Source organism: Lepus europaeus, chromosome 16, assembly GCF_033115175.1.
Source record: "Lepus europaeus isolate LE1 chromosome 16, mLepTim1.pri, whole genome shotgun sequence".
Lineage (NCBI taxonomy): Eukaryota > Metazoa > Chordata > Mammalia > Lagomorpha > Leporidae > Lepus > Lepus europaeus.
In genome coordinates, this window is record NC_084842.1 from 45,631,429 (window position 1) to 45,654,912 (window position 23,484).

The 23,484-nt window shown below is 46.3% G+C and overlaps 2 protein-coding genes across 2 annotated transcripts in view; both read left to right on the forward strand.

Moving 5' to 3' along the window:
* LOC133775489 (bifunctional epoxide hydrolase 2-like) overlaps positions 1–8,969 on the forward strand; it is a 41,330-nt gene extending 32,361 nt beyond the window's left edge. Inside the window, exons 13-19 of the mRNA XM_062213826.1 lie at positions 972–1,043; positions 3,255–3,288; positions 5,177–5,279; positions 6,057–6,126; positions 7,938–8,018; positions 8,377–8,435; positions 8,559–8,969. Coding sequence (XP_062069810.1) covers positions 972–1,043; positions 3,255–3,288; positions 5,177–5,279; positions 6,057–6,126; positions 7,938–8,018; positions 8,377–8,435; positions 8,559–8,637 — 498 coding nt within the window. The 3' untranslated portion in view covers positions 8,638–8,969. The remainder of the gene's footprint in view (positions 1–971; positions 1,044–3,254; positions 3,289–5,176; positions 5,280–6,056; positions 6,127–7,937; positions 8,019–8,376; positions 8,436–8,558) is intronic.
* A 4,620-nt stretch (positions 8,970–13,589) lies between these two features.
* ADAM2 (ADAM metallopeptidase domain 2) overlaps positions 13,590–23,484 on the forward strand; it is an 80,314-nt gene continuing 70,419 nt past the window's right edge. Inside the window, exons 1-3 of the mRNA XM_062213292.1 lie at positions 13,590–13,652; positions 14,182–14,258; positions 17,769–17,824. Of these exons, the coding sequence (XP_062069276.1) occupies positions 13,598–13,652; positions 14,182–14,258; positions 17,769–17,824 (188 nt within the window). The 5' untranslated portion in view covers positions 13,590–13,597. The remainder of the gene's footprint in view (positions 13,653–14,181; positions 14,259–17,768; positions 17,825–23,484) is intronic.

The following is a 23,484-nucleotide window of genomic DNA, read 5'->3' on the forward strand; positions in this document are numbered from 1 at the left end:
AGGAGTTGTACTCCTCTCCCCTCCAGACACTGGGACACAATATAAGGTACATGAGTATTTGCTGGATGAATAAGTGAATGTTAGCTCTTCACAGAAGATGAAAGTCAAAACATTTCTGACATGTAAACCCATTTGTAATAGTCACCCCCTAACCGCATTCCGAGCCAGCTGTTTCGAAGTTAGCTACAAGTCTTGTGAATGTTAAATTCAAAAGTATGAGGAAGAAGAGAAGCAACAAAAAATGAGGCAGAAGAGGAAGCAGCAGGAATGCAACTGGATGTCCTCCCCCATCTCTCTCTTCTCTCTTCCTTGTTGCCCAGCAACCAGGCACCAGGGTGTTGAGGGTCTGCATAACTTACAGTAGATTCAGCAATTAAATGTAGTAACACCCCTTTGAGGCAGAAGGACCTGGTAGTTTGTCAGCATAGGATATGTGTCCCAGCTCTTTACCCATGGAAACCTTGCCGCCCTGTCCTTGGAAGACAATCTAATCTGTTGGCAGTTTGATGGTCTGTAGCATTTTAGGCCCAAGTCAAAGGAGTTGTTTTTGAAGTTACTGCAGCAAAATTGAGATGTATAGATGGAACAGCTTTTGGGTAACTGCTTTTAGCTTTTACCCTTGGAGCTCTTCTCCTCTTATGGCCTGCAGCCCCCTACCTATTCCTATACCACCCGCTGCCCCATTCCTTTAAATGCATTGCTACAGGTAATACATTTTCATTGCAAGGTGTTGAAATGCACTAAAGAATGCAGCATTCACAAATCCATCGTCCACTGTTAGCATCCTGTGGTTTTTTTTTTAATCTTTTTTAAAATTGTATTTCAATATGAAAGTTCAGATTCATGCTACTCTGATGACACTTGAGCTGGAAAGGACAGAGGGCAGAGACTTCTTGCTTTCAACCAGCTGGGGCAGTAGGGGGCTTCCAGGATTCCTGAGGGGTTCCTCACTGCTGTCTCGCTTGTTTCAGGGAGTGGCTGAAGCTGAACTGGAACAGAACCTGAGTCGGACTTTGAAAAGCTTCTTCAGAGCAAGTGACGAGGTGAGGGGTGGGGGACTTGGGGTGGTGGGAGGTCGGAGGGGGCCGCTCTGCAGGAAGAGGGTTACCCAGCGTATGCCAGGGTCTGGGAATGAGCAGTTGGGCCATCTCCCCTGTGACTTCTGCAGTCAGGGGAGTTGAATCACCGCTATGCTGGTCCCTAGTTAGTAGAGAAGAGTTACATCCACCCTGTCATACAAGACCGAAGACTATCAGAATACTGTTTTTACCATGTTAGATGCATAATTGACTTATTCAAGTCCAAAATTAGTGGCTATCTCAAACTCTTTTTTGAACAACCAAGGGCGTTTGGAAAGCCTTAACTCTGAGCTGGCCCTCCTGCCTCTGGCTTGGTTATGGTTGCTCTTGTTTTATGCTGGGTCAGTGCCTGCTCGGACAACTTTCCCAGGTTTTCCAGTTTCTTTGCTGATCACATCTTACGTCTCACTCATTTGTCTGGAGTCGAGTTTCTTTCATCCTAAAATACCCTCTTTAATAGTTCTCTCAATGAGTTTGTGGTAAACTCAGGATTTTTTGGTGTGAGAGTATCTTTGTTTTGCTGTTTATCTTGAAGACTGCCCTGAGTATGGAATTCCAGGTTGACAGTTATTTTCTCTTACAAGTTGCTATCATTGCTTTTTTCAGAACTCTGCCCCAGGTGTATCCTCCTGTATGTTAATTGTCTTAGACACTGTGCTATCTAATCTGCAGGTTAACTTCTCTGACATCTTCTTAATTTTAATGCAAAGAGTTTTTTATTTATGAAAGTTATGTTTGGGTTTTCTCTAAATTATCTTGATTTCTTTTTTATTATTTAATTTTTCAGTTTTTAAAAACAGATACAATATAGTCTGTAGATGCAGTTCTAAGAATATAATGACTTTCCCCTCCCCCTTCCCTCTCTTCCTTTCATCTTAGTTTTTGAGATAATAATTTTTTTATAGATTTTATTTATTTATTTGAAAGAGTTACAGAGAGGCAGGGGCCGAGTGAGAGAGAGAGACAGATTCATCCTCCGATTCACTCTAGATGGCTGCAGTGTCCAGAGCTGCACCGATCCGAGGCCAGGAGCCAGGAGTTCCTCCAGGTCTCCCATGTGGGTGCAGGGGCCCAAGCACGTGGGCCATCTTCTACTGCTTTTCCAGGCCATAGCAGAGAGCTGGATCATAAGTGGAGCAGCTGGGACTCAAGCCGGCGCCCATGGGGGGTTGCCGGCACTGCCAGCGGTGGCTTCTCTCGCTATGCCACAGCGCCAGCCCCAAGATAACAGATTTTTAATTGGCGTTGCAGTCCAGGGCTTCATTCTCCCCTAAATAAAGAATTCAACAGGTAGATTCTGATTTCTTTTGATAGAATCCTGTTCTGTTAATTTTCAGAGTCTTCTTGTATGTCTTTAATAACCTTAAGCATACTCATATTTCATTCTCTTTTTGCAAGTTCTTTTATGAATGTTTTTGGAGAGTTCCAGTTTGCTACATTTGCTTTGTCTTCTTATAGAAGCTTGTGTGCCTGTCTAGGGATGAGCTTTGTGATTTGGGGTTGTGAGCTCATCTTTAATCTGTAGAGTCTGCTTCGTTTTGGATTGAGGAAATGACCCTGCGAGTGGTTTGGCATTTCTCCTGCCAGGTATCATCCTGGTGGCATTACCAGCGCAGGCTCACCTTGTTGTTATCATGGTTTGCATCACATCTCAGGGCCTTCTCGCTTGTGCACAGAGTTTAAGTTCAAACCCAAGCACTTGTGAAGGCAGGCCTAGAGCTATGAATTTTTAGGGCAACCTTTTTGTTGCTGTTGTTTCCTTTTAGTTCCTAGCTGAAAATGCACTCCTTTGAAATCTCTCAGTCATGGTGGGTGGGTTTTTCTGTAGTTCATTTTTTAACTGAAGATGTATTTAGCACATCTGGGCCCCCAAATTTGTGTAGGGCCAGGGAGTATCTCTTCTTTCATTTCCCACCCACCATAGGCCTGAGGTCTCGGGTCTTATTTGATAAACCCAAGTCTCTACATCACCAAGATCTGCAAGTCCTGTGGAGCAGCCCCGCCCAGAGTCTCAGCTGTGAGCTCTGTCTTCCCCAGGACTTGTGAGGAGGTCCCCACTCCTGGAGTCGCCTGTGTTTGTTGGAGTGTGGGTGGCACAGGGTTCTCAGGGCACCTGTCCCAGGGCATTGCTTTCACTTTGCTCATGACATCCTTCCTGGTTCTTTTCTCCTACAGGGTTTTCTCACCGTGCATAAAGTCCGTGAGATGGGTAAGAGACATTCCTGGGGCAGAAGGGAGACAGGTGGGCCATGTAAGGAGCCAACTGAACACGAAATGACTGTTTTCCCTCTGACTGCTGTGGGCAGAAGCCCTGAGCTTTCCCGCCCTGAACTATGCCTTCCCCAGCAAAAGCCCCCACAGAGTAAATAGTGCTCACCCTGACCCCGGGCCTGATCACACGGCCTCAACTTCCTTTGCTCTCAGGAGCTGTGCATTCAAGATCTTAAATAGAGCTGGGAGGAGTCTCAGCATTTGTCTGGAACAGCCCTGCCCACCATGGGTAAGAACTCAAACCCAGGATAGAAAACTGACCTCTGCACACTCACCGGGGATCCAGGAGACAGGACGGGCCGGATCCTGGATGGAGGAAGGGGCACACTGGCGCTTCCTCCATCCAGGCGCTGTGGTCCAGTGATTTCCAGTTTCTTCCTGTGATGACCTTCCTTGTTCTCATCCCTTGGGTGGGTATCAGTGAGGAGTTAGAGTTAAGATCTGATTGGAGTTCATGCCTCCAGCACCTAGATGCAGTTTTCTTCCCCCCACCCCAATGGCCTTGCTATGATTCATTTGTGTCTTCATTAATAATGACGATCGCTCCCACTTGTTTGAGTGCCTACTGTGTACATCAACCCAGCACAACCAAGCCTTCAGTTATATGACTTGTAATCCTCATAACATTGCTAAACTTACCAGTATTGTCTCTGTTTTACCAATGAGGAGAATGGGCCCCAGAGGGTTAAGTAACTTGTCCGGTAGAGCCGTGCTGGGGTTAAACTCCTCTGACTTTGAGGGCCATTTGCTCCAAGAATGTCTCCTCCTTTTCCTCTCTTCTTCGTCCCTCCATTCATTTATTCCCGTGCTCATTCATTCGTTCATTCATTCACTGCTCAAACATTCCCAGCACATACCTGGTGCGGGGCAGGGGCTGAGTTCCAAAGCTCTGCAGGTGCAGAAAGCAATTTCTGTCCTTGGGGAGTGCATGGTCTCAAGGGGAAACGGAGCAGCAGAAACGAAGTGAGGGAAGCAGGTGGCGCGCTCTCAGAGGGGCGCGGAGGCCAGGCAGCAGGAGAGCCGGCCTGTCGGGGTTGCTCTGGGTGGCTTCAGCAGATGGAGACACCTGATCGCACACCTAATGGATATATTACACAGGAGTCTGGGGTGCTGGCTCCTGTACTTCCAAGGCTTCGTGGCTTTGTGAGTGTGAAAATGGTGAGCCAGCCCTGTTCAGGTGGTAGTGTTGATACCCCCAGGGCCCCTTGTGTTGTCATCACAGACCCGGGAGTGTGGACACACAGTGTACACCTGCAGACAGGATAGGAATCCATACCAAGGGCACAGTGGCAGGGTCTGTGGCCTGAGAAAGGCAACAGGGTAGCTGCTCCCTGGCCTGGATTTTCTTCCTGACCTAAAAGAAACCAGAACCACCACTAGTGAAAATTCCAAAAATCTCGGTGGAGATATCTCAGAAGAGATGTGATCAGTTAAGCAGTTTAGACAAGGTTTCGTCTAGGGCTGGCTGGGTCTGGACGCCTGCCGGAGGTGGCGTCTTCCTGGAACTGAGCTGGGAGCACGTGTTTGCAGGAGGGGCACACGGGTTTGTCCCACAGTGGGGACAGCAGCCAGGGGAGCTGAGACACCACAGTGCAGGATGTCTGCAGGCTGCAGAGTGACAGTGAGGTCACGAGCCTGGAGCTGGGCAGGAAGACGTGAGCTCAGAGTGGACCAGGAAGGGAGGCTGTAATGCAGGCGAGCGGGCGTCTTGGCTCTGAGACCTGGTGAGCTGTGAGCAGCACCCGGGTGGGACCTCAGTGGGGAAACCCAGCTTGGAACGCGGACCTCGGGCCAGGGGTAGGAAAAGAAGCAAGCGGCTTTTGCAGGAGGACTCTTTGTGAAGACCCCAGAAAATCCGAGCCTGAGCAGGATCGTCACCGAGGAGGAAATCCAGTTCTACGTGCAGCAGTTCAAGAAGTCTGGTTTCAGGTAAGGAGAGAGTAGAGCCCCAAGCACGGTGGGGAAATGACCAGTGGAGGGGTCCTTTTCAGCTCTCAGGGCTGGGGCAGGTTCCCAGTTTCCCTCCTCCGCAGTCCCCGTGAATACCCGGCTGGCCTCTGTTTGAACACCCCCAGGGACAGGAGACTCACTACCTGCAGGTGCTCAGCCCGCTCCAGTGGGGGATAGCTCAGCTTGCTCTCCCTGGTGCCTGGGGACGCCCCACAGGGCAGAGGGTTTTGTAAAGTCATTTTTCAGATGACATCTCTGGGTTCAGAAAGACACAAAACCCCAAATAAACTTGAAAAGTGCAGGCATCATGTTTTTTGCTGCCTGTGGATATGCTGTCAGGAGGGGACTTTGCGCTGCGTCCTGGTGCCCCTTCCTCAGTGGGGTCCTGGGGGGCAGTGATGATGCCTGGAGGGGGAGGGGCGGCCTCAAGCTCCCCCTGCTGCACAACTCGCCAGCCTGTGGTGCGCCATCCCCTGGAGAACAGGTCACATCCTGCGGCAGGACCTGCTCCTGGGTGTCCCCAGAGCACTTCAGAGACTGGCAGCCCTCTCAGCCGAGTGCCTTGTCTCTGCGTGAGGCCTTGCTGAGTCGGCTTGGTGGGTGTGCTGGACGCTCTGTGCCAGCCCTGCCTCTTGCCCCTGTCGAAGGCCTTGCTCATCCCCCGTGGCAGCTATGCACGGAGCAGGGTCCTCCTGAAGCCTGTTGCACAGTCATATACTCAGAGCTTCCCTGAATGTCCTCCGATCTGCTCCCCAGGGGCCCCCTGAACTGGTACCGAAACATAGAGAGGAACTGGCAGTGGGGCTGCAAGGGCGCCGGGCGGAAGGTGAGTGCCGTGTGTGGTGTTGTCTGCCTCCCTCACCCCAGTCCCGAGAGCCTCCCAGCTGGCAGGACCCTGGGTCCCAACTGCTGCCTTCCTCCTTTCCCTCTGGGGTTTCGGAAGTGAGTCCACTCAAGGATATCCTCTTAGGACCTCTCTGGCTGCTGCTTCCCCTGGAGCGTTCGGGGTTTTCCTTGGGGGTGGAGCAGGGGTCTGTGCAGCAGCACCGGTCAGCATGCCCAGGTCGGGACAGCAGGTGGCCCATGGTAGCTGCCAGGGGTGACGTGTGCAATGGAGCCCCTGACCATACAGGAGCTCTCGTGGTTCTTGGAGCCACGGGGCTTTGCTGTGTCACCCTGAACACACAGGTCAGACTCGGAGGCTGTGTCTTCATTGTCAAGCAGAAAATGAGCTTCTAGTCTCTGCATGTGCAGTGGGAGTAAAGGAGGGCCCCAGTTCACATTACAGATGTTAAAAACCTCAGGGAAATGTGTCTGCCCCAAACAGGATCCTGCAGGTAGCCGGGCCTCCACGAGCCTGGGTAGCGACTCTGTCTCATTGCTTCCCTCTGAGTGCCAGGCAGCCTGCAGCGCCTTGGGGCCACCATGGTGAATCAGATGGGTCCCTGGCCTCCTGCAGGTGATTCATAAGGCCACAGCCTCCGACCTAGTGGTTGAGAGTCAAGGCGGCCACATCTAATTGCTGTGTGACGCTGGGAAAGGCACCCAGCCTCTCTGGCTGTCCTTTACCTCTCCTTCAGTGTGGACACGATGAGACTCACGTCTGACGCATACAGACGTGGTGGAGGGTGGAAAGGGAAAACGCACATACAATATTAAGGGCAGGCCCTGGCCCTTAGGAGTTGTTCAGTAAACGGCCGTCATCGTCACTCCGATCTGTGACCGACAGAAAGTACCAGATTGCAGGCTGATAGACGAAATCGCTCAGAGCGTGGCGGGAAATGGTGACGGAGGCAGAGGGAAGGTGAATGCCAGCCGTGCTTCCTCTGCGACCATCAGTGAATCTTCCTCCCTCCACACCCCGCCCCAGCCCCCCAGTCTCCTCCAGTGCCCGCACTGCCCATTTACGTTTGGGCATGGAAAACTGTGGTGGTTTCCCAAACCCCAGGACAGCCTCAGGCTTGGTTTTAGCAGCGGAGTCACTTTGGCATGGCCCCTGCATCTCGGGGCTTGAGGGCAGGGAGGGCAAAAAGTGATCGCCCAGCTCCTTCCCCAGGGCCGGGTCGGAGCTGCCTGGAATGGATAGTCCACGGTAGAGTGCGAGGAAGAAGACATGGAGGCTGTCTCTACCTCGCCGTGCCCCTCACTGTCAGGCAAAAACGAAGTCATCTTGGCTGCCTTGACTGTTACGGGGGACCTGGGCGGCGGCTGCGCCCTTGCTCCCTGGAATCTTGCCTGCACTTTCTTCAGGTGTCCATTTCATTCAGAGGGAATCTTGACCTTCACCCAAGGGCATTTTTCCTCCCCTCTGGTGCCAGCACTTCATTTCATTTCCACGAACCTCAGTTCCCGAGCAGGCTGGCCACGTGTTGTTCGGCAGACTCCTCCATGCGCGTGACTCCATGGCTGAATCTGTCATTTTAAGCGTCTGCAGTCATCACCATGACTTCTTCGTGCTTGGCGAAGCTGGGCGGAAACAGCCCTCCCCGCAGTGGCGCAGCAGGGGTCTTTGCGGGGAGGGGAGGTTGTAATGGGGGAAGCCACACAGCATGGAGTGAGGAGGTCCCCTCGCCTGGGCCAGCAGTAAGGAGCACCGAGGAGTGCTGGCCACACCTGTCGCCTGCTCTGCTTCCCCAGATCCTGATTCCGGCCCTGATGGTCACGGCGGAGAAGGACCCCGTTCTTGTTCCTCAGATGTCCAAGCACATGGAGGAGTGGGTGAGGGGATGGCCCTGCCCGAGAGTCCCTGGTGCACCCTAGGAGAGAGCACGGGCGCCCAGAGGGGAGATGGCAGCACCAGACACAGCTGCCCTGCCAAGGGGCTTCGTCGGGTTGGTCACTGCCACCTCTGCAGGCAGCAGTCCCAGAGGAGGCTTCTTCCTTTCCCCTGTGCTCATTCGAAGGCTCCCTCCCTCCCTAAGTAGTGCAGGGCTCCTGGGGGGGTGGCCGATGGGGTGCAGAGAAGGTGACCCCCCACCCCACCCCGCAGGTGGCATCCCCTGCTGGATTGCGCTAAGCTGAAACCAGACCTGTTTGCATTCTGCCAATTAGCTTTCTGGGTGGGACTTTCTTTCAGATCCCACACCTGAAAAGGGGGCACATTAAGGACTGTGGACACTGGACACAGATGGAAAAGTAAGGAGATGGGGGTCCCTGGGGTGGGGGACTCCCTGCTCCATCTCCCTTCACTTCACGTCTGTCTTCGCAGTGGTGAGTGGGGTCCCGGCGCATGTGAATTGCCTTGTATTTCCCTCCCAGGCCCTCCGAGGTGAACCAGATCCTCACTGAGTGGCTGGACACGGATGTCAGGAGCCCGCAGGTGGTCTCAAAGATGTAGGGCTTGTGCCGGCACCAGCAGCACCCGCGCTTCCGTCGCTGGGACTCTGCCCTTGCTACCCCAGCGTGGCCCTACACGCACCTCCTGTAAGCAGCGGCACTGTCCTGAACAGGCTTGCCGCGAAGAGGGGGTTTCTTTAACTGAACTCAATCCCATGTGATGAATTCAAGTACGATTAATTCTGGGTATAAATGGGTCGCTGCTTTTTCCCTGAGGACAGTCAGTGTGTCCTGGCTGGGGACAGAATGTAGCTGCCGGGTGGTGGTTTCTTGTTGACAGATGGAAGCATCTCAGTGGAGATGGAAAGCCTCCATAAAGCTCACTCAACTGTGCCGCTGCCGCTGGTGTTCTTGGGTAGGCGGGGTAATTGTGCTAAGAAAGTGCCTCTTTGGAGTGGACAGCTGCCCTGTGCTGTTGAGCCTTGCTGTGGTCCCCAAGGCACTGCAGCATCCAAGCCAGTGCCGTGTGGGGGACTTCTGGGCAGGCACAGTGGTTTGTCTGACAGAGGAGCCGCTAGCCGTGGGCAGCCTCAGACTTCCTCAGCACCACTGGCTCATATACACATGCATACCTTCAATGCCGGAAATGCGCTGGTGAGCCCGAGGAAGGGACTTCTGTGTTCTGCTTAAACTCAATAGCTCCACAGGGCCAGCAGCTGCCTTGCAGCTCAGTGCACATCGACCCCATGTCCTACTGTGTCTGTCTTCCCCCTGGGACCCCATGTCTCATAACAGCAACCTCCCACCCCTGTAGGGTGGAGCCTGAATGTTGCAGAGCTCCCCCTGCCCCATCCCCAGGCACTGCAGCCTGCCTGACCCCTGCTCACCCCCAGCTGGGCGCCTGTGACTCCCTGATGGCTGCCTGGTCTACAGTGTCATGATCCTCAGGTGCTGCACATGTCACAGTGATTGTCCTTGACCCTCTGCCCGTGCCATAAACCCTTTGCTGAGAACCGTCCATTCTCCATCCCCTCCCCCAGGTCCTCTGGCTGGCGCAGGCAGGATCCTGTACTGTTTTCCTGTGCCTCTCCCTTGCTGCACTTCCTGCAGGGGGAGCCTGCTGAGGAGGTGGTGTCCCCAAGATGAGTTCCAAATTAAAATAAGCACAGGTTGGCCAGGCTGTGAGGGTTTGTGTGAACACCAGAGGGCCGCTCGACATGTCAGCAGCTGTCATTTCTTCAGTCCCCCGTGTGCCTGAAGTCTTACACCACATCTGATCTTCCAGATGCTCCTTCCCATTAAACGGATGGGGAAACAGGTTCAAATAACTTGCCCAGTGTCGCCTGGTGAGTTGGGGACAGAGCCTGGACTCAGACACATTGGTTCCAAAAAGACAAATATGTGACATACAGGGATGGCTGTATAGGCCAGATAACATTATTTTACTAACTGGATATGTCCAAATACATTCCCTATAAGGGAGCAGACTGTATATTGGAATAAAGAGGAATCTTGGAACATTTTCCACCAGGAGGAACACAAATGGGCACACTCATTTTCCCTGTTAGATAAGGTTCAGGTGTCCTATCTAGTCAGCTCCAAAACCCCCAAAAATGCCTCTGAAAATCTGCTTTGGAGAATAAATTTCCAAGGAATCAAGTTCATAGCATTGCAGCAAAAATGTAACTAGTGACAGACTGAAGGTTGTAAAGGCTTTTAGACTGGAAGTCTTTAGCTTGTGGATGAAAACACTAGAGCATCAGGAGTCACATTTTCTTGTCTACTGCAAGTCTGTGGTTGCTGTTGCGGCAGGCTGGGGGGTTTGCTGGAATAGACGGGGGAGATGCTCAGATGCTGTTTTAAATACTAGTTCAAGGCCGGTGCCGCGGCTCAATAGGCTAATCCTCCGCCTTGCGGCACCAGCACACCGGGTTCTAGTCCCAGTCAGGGCTCCGGATTCTGTCCCGGTTGCCCCTCTTCTATGCCAGCTCTCTGCTGTGGCCAGGGAGTGCAGTGGAGGATGGCCCAAGTGCTTGGGCCCTGCACCCGCATGGGAGACCAGGAGAAGCACCTGGCTCCTGCCTTCAGATCAACACGATGCGCCGGCCATTGGAGGGTGAACCAACGGCAAAGGAAGACCTTTCTCTCTGTCTCTCTCTCACTGTCCACTCTGCCTGTCAAAAAAAAAAAATGCTAGTTCAACTCCTAGATCCTTTGCTTCTGGCCCAGCTTCCTGCTCTGTGCACCTTGGGAGGCACCTTGCATTGGCTCAAGTGCTTGGGTCTCTGCACCTGTGTGGGAAACCCAGATGAAGTTCCAGGTTCCCAGTTTCAGCCTGGCCCAGCTCTGATTGTGGGGGAGGGGGTGGCGTATTGGGAGTGAACCAGTAGCTGGAAGATACCCCTATCTCTCTCTCCCTCTCATCACTGTCACTTTCAAGTAGATGAAAATAAACATTTATAATAAATAAAAATAAATAGTCACAAGGTTATGTTGGTTTTCTTTTCAAAGAATAGAGGAAGAGTTAACATTTCATAATTTGTTTCATGGGGCCATCATGCCTCTGATAGAAAAATTGACAAGATTATAAAAATTATAAAAATATTTAGATGCAAAAGTCCTAAACAAATTAGTAAAAATCAAAAAAGTAAAATATAAAGAGTAAAACAGTATGATCAAATATAGTTTATCTCAAGAATACAGGTTTGTTTCAACACTGGAAAATCAATCACTTTAATTCATATTATTAGCAGAAAGTGGAAAAAATTATTTGGTTACCTCATTTAAGCAGAAAAAGCATTTGCTGAAATTTGATATCCAGAAAAATATATGTCATGAAAATTCCAGCACATGTGTAATAAAATAAAATTTATGAATATGACTAATTATATAAATAAAAATCAATAAAAGTGAAAAAGTAAGTCCCAGAATACAATCCCAGAGATTGCAAAATCCATGTTCGGGCTGATTACCCATGGTTATTTTTTATCCAGATCTGTAAAAACCGAGTCACAAAACTTTGGCAAGTTACAAGGCAATTTTTAAGGCAGGGATCTTTCTAGATTCAAAAGAGAAATGTTTGAACATCCACTGAAAAGGTGTCCCCTTAGACTGAGCAGAACCCTCCTTCAATGGAAGGGGCAGAGAGACTCCGGAGACAAAGGAATACAGGAGACAGGCAGGACAAGGAAAAGAACTTACGTCCCGGGATTATGGATGCAGACAGTACATTGGAAAGGGGCCACAAAACAGGAGCAGAAACCAGCATATCCAAGAAAGGCCTTTCTTTAACCAGACCAAGCCTCCCGTCCTAGACCAAGCCTCCCGTCCTAATGCCATCGCACTCAGAACAGAGACTGTACTGGCATCTCATCAGTGCTGCAGTACCCAGAAGGCGCCACCAGAAAACAGGAGTCGACTTACCAGAGGACCTAAGGCCAATTGGTCGGTGAAGAGGTGGAGCTGAGCCTCCCAAGTTGGTGAATCAGGACACGGGGCCCTGGAACATCATCAGGGGGGTGCCTCCCCTATGGCCAGGGCACCAACCTGGAAGGATCAGAGAGAGGTCTTCCAGGAGGTGGTCTGCATATCTCGCTGGGGCCTCCAAAATGTTGTACCTGAGCAAGTGCACACAGAGGAGTGACACGCACTGATAAAATTTGATGGTCCTTTATTGCTGGAACCGAGAGTAGGCTCATGCCCCAAAGAACCTTCAACCCCGAACCCCAAAGCAACAGGGTTTATAATGGCAAAAATCACAAAGAGGGGAGGGGGAATACATGGTTACATGGTTGCTAGGGACAAGATGACCTAAGGCCTATATCAAACTATTAGCAATTACAATCTTGACAATTGACAGATTACAATCTTCCCATTAATCCAGGTGCAGCTTATCTGTTTTTAAGCTTGAGCGATCATGCCAGGGGGTTTCTATGCTCTGCCAAGTGCGAGGTAGGGGACTGCTGTTGTCTGAGTGCTTTAGATCATAGTTTCAGACCAGAGTCTCATGTTGGTGGTGGTGGTGGGGGGTGTTTTCTCAAGATGGAGTCTCAGGTGCTCCAAAATGGAGTCCCTACTGTCAAGGTGTTACTTCCTAACAAGTGTACGCATTGACAGAGAGGAACTGGAATTTTCATGCACTTCTGGTAGAGGTATAAATTAATACCACAAATCTTAGAAAACTCTTGGTAAGTGTCTGTTAGCACAGGCCCTGTGACCCAGCAACTTAACTCCAGAAATATACGCAATGGAAATCCCTGCAAATACATACCAAAAGGTACGTGCAAGAATGTTCTAAGCCAAATGTCATTTCGAGAAGCTCAAACTATAAACAAAGCAAATGGTATCACCAATAAAATGGAAAAACAAATGTTGTTCTACTCATTCAATGCATAACATTTGAGGAAAAAAGGAAAACAACAATGAGAAAATAACACACCACTGTTACTATGAGTGGACCTTACAATGGTCATATTGAAAGAAACCAAACATCAAAGAACACATGGTGATTTGTTCTATTTGTAGAAAGTTCAGAAACAGAAGGCTAATCTCTGGCTGTGACAGGTGATGACTGTCAAGGAGCAGCTGGGGGCTGTTACTGGTCTTGGATCTAAATCTGTAGTAATTACACTGGTTTGTTCACTTACTGTTAATCCACCTGTGCACCTGCGACTGACTCGCTCTACGTTCAATCACACGTCCACTTAAGAAGTGGGTATGAATTTTCCTGTTCCTTAGTTGTTTCTTTGACCTTGCATTTTGAAAATGATTTTGTCTCTTTTTCATTTTTTTCTGTTTTTTTTTTTCTCCCCCTTGGGAGTCAGATCGAGTCAAATGGAGTCCTTCAGTTGCAGTAACTTTAGGGGCCAAGGCCTCCCGGGTTCGGCAGCCTCTCGTCCTGGCTCTGCGCTCAGTCACCTGCCTCTCGCAGGGGGCGCGGTGAGGTGGGGGTCACCTCGCGCTCCAACTGCCCTCTAGCGGCCCAACTGTCACTCCTCGGCCTGGGATCCGGACGCCGAGCCATGTTGCGCGTCCTCTTTCTGCTCTGCGGGCTCAGCGGGCTCAGGACGAAGGAGAGTAAGTGACTTTCCAGGAGCGTCGGCCTCCTAGCCCTTTGCCTCGGTTACCCTGGAGGTCCCTGGGAAGGAGCCTGCCTGAGGGGCGCACGCTGCGCAAGCCGAGGCCCATCTGCACGTTGAAAATTCACGTTGGATGGTGCGGTGGGGTGGCGGGTTCCCACTTCTGAGCCCCGGGGAGAGGTGAGAGATTCCCTGGATTCTCGGCGGACGCCCCAAGATGGGAGCTTTAGCTCCTGCTGTGTATTTTGGAGTTCCTGGAGTCCAAGGCCTGTTCTGTGGTTGGAAGACCCGGATTTGAGATGATTTGTACCTTGGGCCCATCCCCCAGCGTTACAACATCCTTTGCACCGGACAGCATTCCTAGAGCAATATACCTATTCCCCTCGTAATTCTAGAAAGAAATGCGAAAAGATAGTGAAACCGAGAGGCGGCATTTAGAACACAGGCTATGGATTCAGAGAGGAAATAATGAAGGAAGCCTTTGGGGCGATGGGTTGTGTTCTGATGCAACATTTTATACTTTGCAGATTCTGAAAGGCTACACGTCCAGGTTACAATTCCGGAGAAAATGCGCTCAGTAACAAGCGAAGGATTTGAAACAGAAGTAATGAATCATTACATTGTTCACATTTTTAAAATCACGTGACTATTTTGTTGCCCAGAGGTTAGCCATCTTTCCTCCATGCACACTTGCTGGATTTTATATTTTTATTCATGTTTTCTTGAAAGGGCTTTGGAAACTGAACCAGGGTTAACAATGTTTCACGGAGGTGACAGGGCAGTGGCACTAGCTATCTAGCTGTCCACAGCCCCAAGTCCCACATCCCAGATGGTTTCCTCTTGGGTGTCTTCAAATACTCATTGCCTGGTCCATCTATTGCTCTTATCACTCACCGGTCTCTCTCTCTCTCTCGCTCTCGCTCTCTCTCTCTCTCGCTCTCTCTCTCTCTCTCTCTCTATATATATATATATATATATAGAAATTTTTTTAAAGGGAGCCTTACAGGGGACAATGATCATTTGAATTAATGATGTTATATTAATGATTTTTCCATCTTGATTGCAAATATTTTAAAGATTAAGACTGTTCACAAAAATATAGAAAATGATACAAAACAAATAACAACAATTAGCTTGTGCAGCCATTATTTAGTCAGGCAAAAAGCAATGGCCACATAGAATAAAAGAGGATTATAATAGAGATGGAGATATGGCTGTAGTGAGATATGGAGGACAAATTTTTAATTGAATGATCTAAGGATTGAATGTGCCAATAAATTTGGAAACCTTGAGGAGATAGGCCATTTCATAGAAAAACAAATTCATGGAAAATGGAAATATGAAATGTCCAAGACTTTAAAAAATTTGAATCTATTATAAAAGTCTCTTCTCCTTCTTCAAAAATACAGAAATATTTAAAGCTAAGAAAAGCATAAAGTAAATAGTTTTATAAATAAAAATATTTTATAAATGAAGAATTTTGTAAAAGCTCTTGTGGGAGGAGATAATAATGCCTAATAAATATGATAAGAGAAATATATAACCTGATACCCAAAAGAAACTGGGACAACATGAAAAAATTCAAGGCAAATTTATTCATGATTGTATCTGTCAAACATAAACTAATACAGCAAAGTAAATCTAATACAATGAAGTATTAATAATGGCCAGTGATAAAATGTAATTTATACCTAAATTGTCCCAAGGATTGAGTCTTGGAATAATAATGAAATTTACTTTAAAAAAAAAATCACACGAGGAACTGAATATATACATAGCAATGAAGCAGAAAAATCCCAAAGGTTGAGGGTGGGGGGTTTGAGGAAGGATAGACCAAAGGAAGATGTATTGATTGAAAGAAAGTTTTAATTAGACTTGAAGAAAAATTTTAGTGATCTATTGCACTGCACAGTGACCAGAGTTAATGTAAATGTTTATTTCAAAGTTGATAAATAGAATAGATTTCTGAGCTTCTCACTACACACACACACACACACACAAAGTTGGTAGACAAAACATCACATTGTACCCCATAAACCTACACAATTATTTTCAATTAAAAACAACTAATTAAAAATACTCAAAAGGAAACATAATTTTGCAAGATCCTATAATAAGACAGAATAAATCTTTATAAATTCATCTTTGCAAAGGCTCCTGGGTACTAACACTGTATTGGAAAAACCTCTTGTGGAACAACAATCAAAATTGCTGAATTTAAAATGAGCTTGAAGCAAATTTAGAACCTCTTTTATAATTAAAAAGGCCTCCACCTTGAGGAAGTGCTTGATCATCCTACCAACAGCAATGGAATAGAACAGGTTAGGAGAGGTGGAAGGGAGTCAATTTAAGAACCTGAATCTAAAAATCTGAAACAGACCAAGCAGGAAAAATTCTTTCAACTAGAGCTGCCTGTTTCCTTAGAGGAGAAAATAAGATGCTAGTCTGAAAATCAATTCTATATTTCAGTTGTCTGTCTACAGAACAACCATAGTAAATTATATGTAGTTCTATATCTGTAACTAGTGTTCACTTTTTCACGATGGATCTTTTAGCTGTTAATAAAACGCCATTGAGAGTAGGACTGAGTTACCTACTGTGGGTCCTGCTGCACTATGGGCTGTGGGTGTATTAGGCGAGTAGTCCTACCTTACAGAATGATGTCTTAACGGTTATTCCAAGGCAACAGTACTTTGATGCCTGATTATATTCCTTCCTTGAAAAACATCCACTGAGCACCTGCTGTGTGCACTAAATGAGGGTTAAATAATTCATGGGTGGGTAAGAAAGTTGGGAAGGCATAGGAGTAAATGCCAAATGCATGATAGATCCAACATCTCCAGATACCCTGGAAGTCACTAGCTGTTGCTTCCACACATTTCTGTTATGAGTCACTTGACATGTTCAAGCTGATCTTCCAAGAGTATTCCAAATATGATGGGTGCTTTGGAGAATGCTTTTGAAATGAATTATTGAATTTACAGGATGGATACTTTCAGTTCATGTGATGTGGAAAGACTCCAAGAAGAAAGCAACTTGGTAGATCTCACAGAACAAAGGAATTGTGATGCAAAGAATTAGGGGAAGACACTTATGGGAAAAATGTTTAAAGGAAAATTTAAAGTCTGGTAAATGGAGCTGGAAGTTTTACATCCTGTCTCCTGCTTCACAGTGCCCTTCCTCTATGCTTTTCCTTCTAGATTGGTTTTCAATATGTAAGACTTACAATAAAAAGAAAAAAAATTACTTAAGATAAATAGAGCATATTGATTTTTATTTTAAATATTTTTTCCAAGTAAAGTTCAGCATAGAACGTTGGCTTAAGTTGCCCACACTGTTACAGCTACAGGTGCAACTGCACTTGTCTGCAGAGTCCCATTGCAATAGAATAGTTTGTTTATGTATTGTATACTATTACTATGTGCTGAATTATCTCTCTCCTCCCCTAAAATTCACATTGAACCCTTATCCCATCATTCCTTAATGAAACTATATTGGGAGATAGGGCACTTAGAGAGATATGTAAATTAAAATAAATTAGTTAGGGTGGGCCTTAATCCACTATGACTGATGTCCTTATAAGAAAAGGATCCACAAACCTGTAGAGACAAAATTGTCCATTGGTTGGACACCATTTCTTAATCTTCATATTAATAAAATAGATCAATGGGTATTATATTCCAACTTGACAAAAATTTATAAAATGTATACATAGTCAACATGATGTACAGGTAGTTCTTTGTTCTGTTATGTATTTTCCATTGACTAATTTAGTTACATTCTATTTCAAACTTTGCCTTTTCAGTGTCCTCAATCTTTATTAAGTTGTCACAAATAATGGATGAGAGATAATTCAACTTTTATATTCTATTTTGTTAATAAATTTAAAAATCAGCAAGTAAGAAATTCCACAAATTATCTTATTCTAGCTATTATTCTTACTGTGAAAGCTAATGATATCAACTTCCATTGAAATAAGCCAACATTAGATTCTAAATTTTCTTCTTTTTTGGTATTAGTGTGTTTTAGGATGCAATTCATGTTAAACAGTGGCTTTTCTTCCTAACTTCTTTTCCCCCACTTTCTTTGCCTTTTCAATATACTCTCCTGCCAGGTGGTCTACAACATTGTCATTGAAGGGAAGACATATACTTTGAACCTAATGCAAAAGTAGGTGGTCTTCACTATTTGATTAGCTGTCTTTATTTGGTTTATGATTATTGTTTGTCATTATCCAGAATGTGATTATTTTGCATTTGAAAATGTTGCTAGTTACTGGCTGTTCGTTTTTCTCTTATTCAATGCTTTCAAAGACACTTTAAGTCTGTGGAATATATTTCCAGAACTTGAACCACAGTGTATGCTCCATCCCATCCCCCTCAGTCCTGGCAGCAGCAGATTGCTATTGGCTATCCAAGAGACTTCATGGAGGATGCATTGTAATACTCTTCGATCTGCTTGAAGACACAAATGTGGTTTGCTTTCAAGTTCACTTATAACCAACTTATATTTGAAAGATCATAGCTGATTTTTTTATTATCTGAACCATAGCAATAGTTTTATTAGTGTGCATACCCTGTCATAGAGTATTAAGGACTTAGATTACAGTTGAAATTAGCCATACTCAGTCTCATGCCATCTGATGAATTTGGGAAAAGCAAGCACAATATATACTAAAGAATAAAGAAAAAGAAAATTGAAATAGTCCCTTTTTAAATGTTAAGAATAGTCTTGTAAAAACAATGAAAGGCAGAAGCTTACAAACAAGTTACCAACTCGATTCCCGCAAAAGAAATGCATCTTCACTATTTCTAGAATTCCTAGCTGCAATCCTTTTATATCATAAAATTTGGAAAATGGTTTCTATGTATGGCATAAGATAGATGGAACTAGTTTAAAGGAAAACATCAAAAGCAGACTCAAAGTTACTTCTTTCTGAAGAAAAAAGAATGCTGTGTTCTTGCAAGAAAAGTATAGGGAAAACCTGATGTAATCTCTGCTACTTTAGAATGTCGAGTGATAGGCCTGGAAGTGAGCCAATGATCAGATCTAAAGCGTCCTATGAATAACTTTCACCATCATGGGTGCAGTATTTAAGAATGTTTAGCATAGAATAAAACAAAGTATAAGTGGTTAGAAATATAAGAAAACCTGAACTAAGTGAAATCATTGCAATAGACTTCTTAAGCTCTATATTTTTATGTTAGATTAAAAAAAAAAAAAAGTATAGGAGCAGGCATGTATGTGATCCAGCAGTTAAGACCCCACCTGGGGTGCAACTTGTATCCCTTATCCGAATGCCTGGGTTTGAGTCCTGGCTCTACTTTCAAATCCAGCTTCCTGTTAATGCACACCCAGTGAGGCAGCAGATGATAGCGCCAGTAGTTGGATTCCTGCCACCCTTCCGGGAGACCTGGATTAAACCTGGATTGAGTTCCAAGCTCCCAGCTTCATTCCCTGGCCCAGAGCTGTTGTGGACATTAGTGGACTGAACCAGATTATGGGAGAACCAAATCTCTCTCTCTCTACCCAACTAACTAGATAAAACAATCAGTCAATAACCTTTTTTTTTTTTTTAAGAAAGGTATGTGGACTATACAACTGATACACCATATATTATCCAGCTTACAATTAATGCAGTTTTTCTTACCCACAAACTCATTTACATAAAAAGCATCCCATCCTTAAACAACAACAACCATCTTTTCAATAGTAACCATATTCTCAATGATTAGCCCAAGAAAATTGGAACATAATTACAAATGCTTAACCAAAGAAGCGCCAGTTATTTGTAAATTCCATAGCAGTCACCAGGTAACTCTTGGCTCAAAAAAAGTCAAAGCATTGTTGGAAAATATCAGTAAAGTAACAAGTAGAATGATAAAAATTAAAACATCTTAGCTATGAATACCAAATTTATAACTGATGTAAAATGCAAAGCTCTCACTGATTTTACACATGTACCAAATGAGAATAGTGTGTACCACCACTGGTAGAGTGAGGGCAGGGTAGGACCATCTAAAGCAATGAGTAGTCCCTGCTGTTGGGATATCAAAGCCTTCAGTGACCATTAATTGGTCTGCCTCAAGCTTGCTAGCCCTACCCCATGGTATCTTAGCTTGGCCAACAGTTTATATATAAGTGGGGGAATACCCACATATATATTCACTCTCAATAGACTGTGAGGTCTGGGCTGTGTATGGAGCTAGCACCAAACTGTACCTCGTCAGAGCAACATGGCAAGTCTTGGAGGGATTTCGAACGTGCAATAAGAACACCAAGGACCAGTTTTATCACCATTACCCAAGGTGTTCTTGGCAAACTCGGGAAGGCCTTCAGATCAGGATATTGCAAGTGATAGAAATAGCAGTGAGGAGTTAGGCATTTAGTAAAGAGGCTGGCGAGGACTCCCCAACATCAAAGTGCTTGGCTTCAGCTCCTGGCTCCAGTTCTGATTCTAGCTTGCCGCTAATGCAGACCCTGGGAGTCAACAAGTGATGGCTCGAGGCTCGAGTGGATCCCTGCCACCCACGTGGGTGACACCTGGCCTGAGCTCCTAGTTCCTGGCTTTGGTCCTGGCCCAGTCCTGGCTGGCATGGGCCTTTGGGCAGTGAACCACAGATGGGAGCTCTCTGTGTTCATCCTTTCCTCCCCCTCTTTCCCTGTCTCTATTTAAATGCCAGCAAGTGCTTCTGATGCAGTGTCATTGATCTGTGAAAGGCTAGCCATGTTTGTTTCGGTTTTTGTCTCTAGTGACCCTGATTTCTTATTCTGCTTTAACACATAACACTCTTGCTTCACTTCTAAAGACTTCTTGTTGGTTTTCAAAATTTACATTCTCTTTTTGACTTTTTTATTTTTATTTAGCTAAAAGGAAGAGAGAGGGGCAGGGAAAAAGAGAGAAAAGGAGAGGGAGAGAGAGAGATCTCCCACCAGCTGGTTCACTCCTCAAATGTCCACAACAGCTGGAACTGGGCTAGGCTGAAACCAGAAACCAAGATTCATTCTAGGTGTCCTACATGGGTGCAGGGGGCCCATGTACTTGAACCATCACCTGCTGCCTTCAGGGATGTGTATTAATAGGGAACCTGGAATGGGGAGCAGAGCTGGGATTCAAACCCAGGCACTCTGATCACTCTGAGAGGGGAGACACAAGTCCCAGGTAGCTGCTGCTGCTGCTGCTGCTTTTTATTTATTCATTTATTTTAAGGTTTGCTTCTTGAGGCCGGCACTGTGGCATAGCAGGTAAAGCCGCATCCCATATGGGCGCTGGTTCAAGTCCCGGCTGCTCCACTTCCCATCCAGCTCTTTTATGTCCTGGGAAAGCAGTAGAAGATGACCCATATTCTTGGGCCCTTGCACCTATGTGGGAGACCCAGAAGAAGCTCCTGGCTCCTGGCTTTGGATCAGCACAGTTCTGGCTGTTGTGGCTAATTGGGGAGTGAACCAGACCTCCCTCCCTCCCTCCCTCTCTCTCTCTCTCTGCCTCTCCTTCTCTCTCTCTGTAGCTCTGACTTTCAAATAAATAGATAAATCTTTAAAAATGAAGATTTACTTCTTTATTTGAAAGGCAGGGTTACACACTACACACACACACATTCAGAGAGAGAGAGAGGGAGAGAGGAGCAAGAGAGAGAGAGAAAAAGAGAGCTCTTCCATCTGCTGGTTCACTTCCCAAATGGTTGCAACCACCAGAGGTGCACTGATCCGAAGCCAGGAGTCAGGAGCTTCTTTCAGGTTTCTCATGCAGGTGCAGGGGCCAAAGCACTTGGACAATCTTCCACTGCTTTCCCAGGCAATTAACAGGGAGCTGGATCAGAAGTGGAGCAGCCAGAACCCGAACTGGTGCCCATATGGGATGCCAGCATGCCGGCGTCTCAGGTGGCAGCTTTACTCACTATGTGCCACAGTGCTGACCCCCCAAGTGGCTTCCAAGTTCCCACCCCTAGGTTAACATTCTCTTTTTCTTACATTGTAAGCCTTTGCTGGAATGCTGCTGAACACTCACTGGTGCCTCTTACTTGATGTGAATTTAAGTGAATCACTTTGTTCTCCAACGTTAGCGATTCCAACCTGTTCTGTCATGTATGCTTCTATATCCTTTCACCTTTGCCTTGACTCCTGATTTTGTTTCATTCTGGGTGATTTCCTCAGACTTTGACTCCTGTTTTACTATATCTCCACGTAATTCTGTCCACTCGGAGATTCTGCAGTGACTGTGTCCTTCTCGTTTAGAATTTCTATGCACACCTACACATTTGAGTTTTGTAAATCTTATCTCTTAATTTGCGTTCCTGTCTTTTTTGTTTTCAACATAATATTTCTTTAAGTTCTATTCTTTACTTCATCATGGCTATTTGACTATATAGGATCTCTCCCAGTTTTCCAGCTTTTGATTTGCCTACACATTTGCCTGTTGTTGATGAGCTCCTTTTAGTGAGCCTCATCTCCTGTGATGTTCTAAACCTTTTTTGGTGTTGTAGGCTGGTTTTATGGATGCTTCTGTAAGATTCCTGCTAGATCCATTGGCTGGGTCCAGTGTCTACATTGTTCCTCATCTCAGGGTCTGTGTGATGATGATGCTTCTTGGAACCCATCCCACTTGTGCAGGGGGTACTGAGCTTTCATTTTTCATGTGATGCTGTTTCTACCATGTGGCTTTCTGTGTCCATGGTCTGTGCACAGCAGATAATCTTGGCCCTTCAGGCCACCGTAACAAAATACCATAGGTGAGGTGGCTGGTGAACCATGGAAATTTAATTTTTTCAGTTCTAGACTCCAGGAAGTTCACCATCAAAGACATAAATGGTACCTCCTTGCTGCACCCTCACATGGTAGGCCGAGCAAGGCGGTTCTCTGGGGCCTCTTCTATGAAGGCGTTAATCCCCTCAGGACCCTGTTACCTCCACTTCCTAAAACCATCAAGTTGGTGATAAGGCTCACATTCAAACAATAGCCGCAGGCATTGGTTTTTCTCCTTCCTATTCACAAATTTCAGAGGCCATTCCCAGTCCTAAGCTTTTTATGGGAAGACCCACAATTCTGTGTCCTCATCCTAGGGAGCATTGTCTCAAATGTGTTCTCATGCACAGGGCCAGAGGCCATGAAATCTTCCCTCCTTAAGGCAGGATTCCGATCCAGATTCTGTGTTGATTTGCACAGTCTCACCTGCTCACCCTTGCAGCTGTGGCACTAGCCTGTGCTTCTGTGTCTTTGATCGTTCCCTTTAAAGCAAGAGTCAGTGAATTTTTTGGCAAAGGGCTGGATAAGAACTACTTTGGACTCTGAGTGCCAAGTGATCCCTGGCTATATGGCACACCACTCTTATTTTCAGAATTCAGTGGTGGGCCCATGTGTCTTCTTGGCCATAGTGGGTTGAATCATTTAAAGTGTATTGCTTGCTATATTAAGAAATGTATTGATATGGAGCCGGCATTTAGCCCAACAGAATGCCTGTGTCCAACCCAGGTTCAATTCCTGGCTCTGACTCCTGACTCCCGGTTTTCTGCCAAGGCTCAAGTAATTGAGCTCCTGCCACTCATGTGAGAGACCCACCTTGAATTCCTGACTACTGCACAGCCACAGCTGTTGTGAGCATCTGGAGAGAGAACCAGTGGATGGGAATTCTCTGACTCTTTCTTTTTTATTTTCTGCCTTTCAAATAAATAAGTGAAATTAATTTATGAAGATTGTTGAGAGTGGTGATGGAAATAAGGGAATTGTTCTTGCTCACAAAAATCAGTGTAAATTACCTTTTTTTAAGTTGTTATTTTAATGTTCATTGTACCATTATAATAATCACAAATTAAAATACATGAAACAGGCTGGGC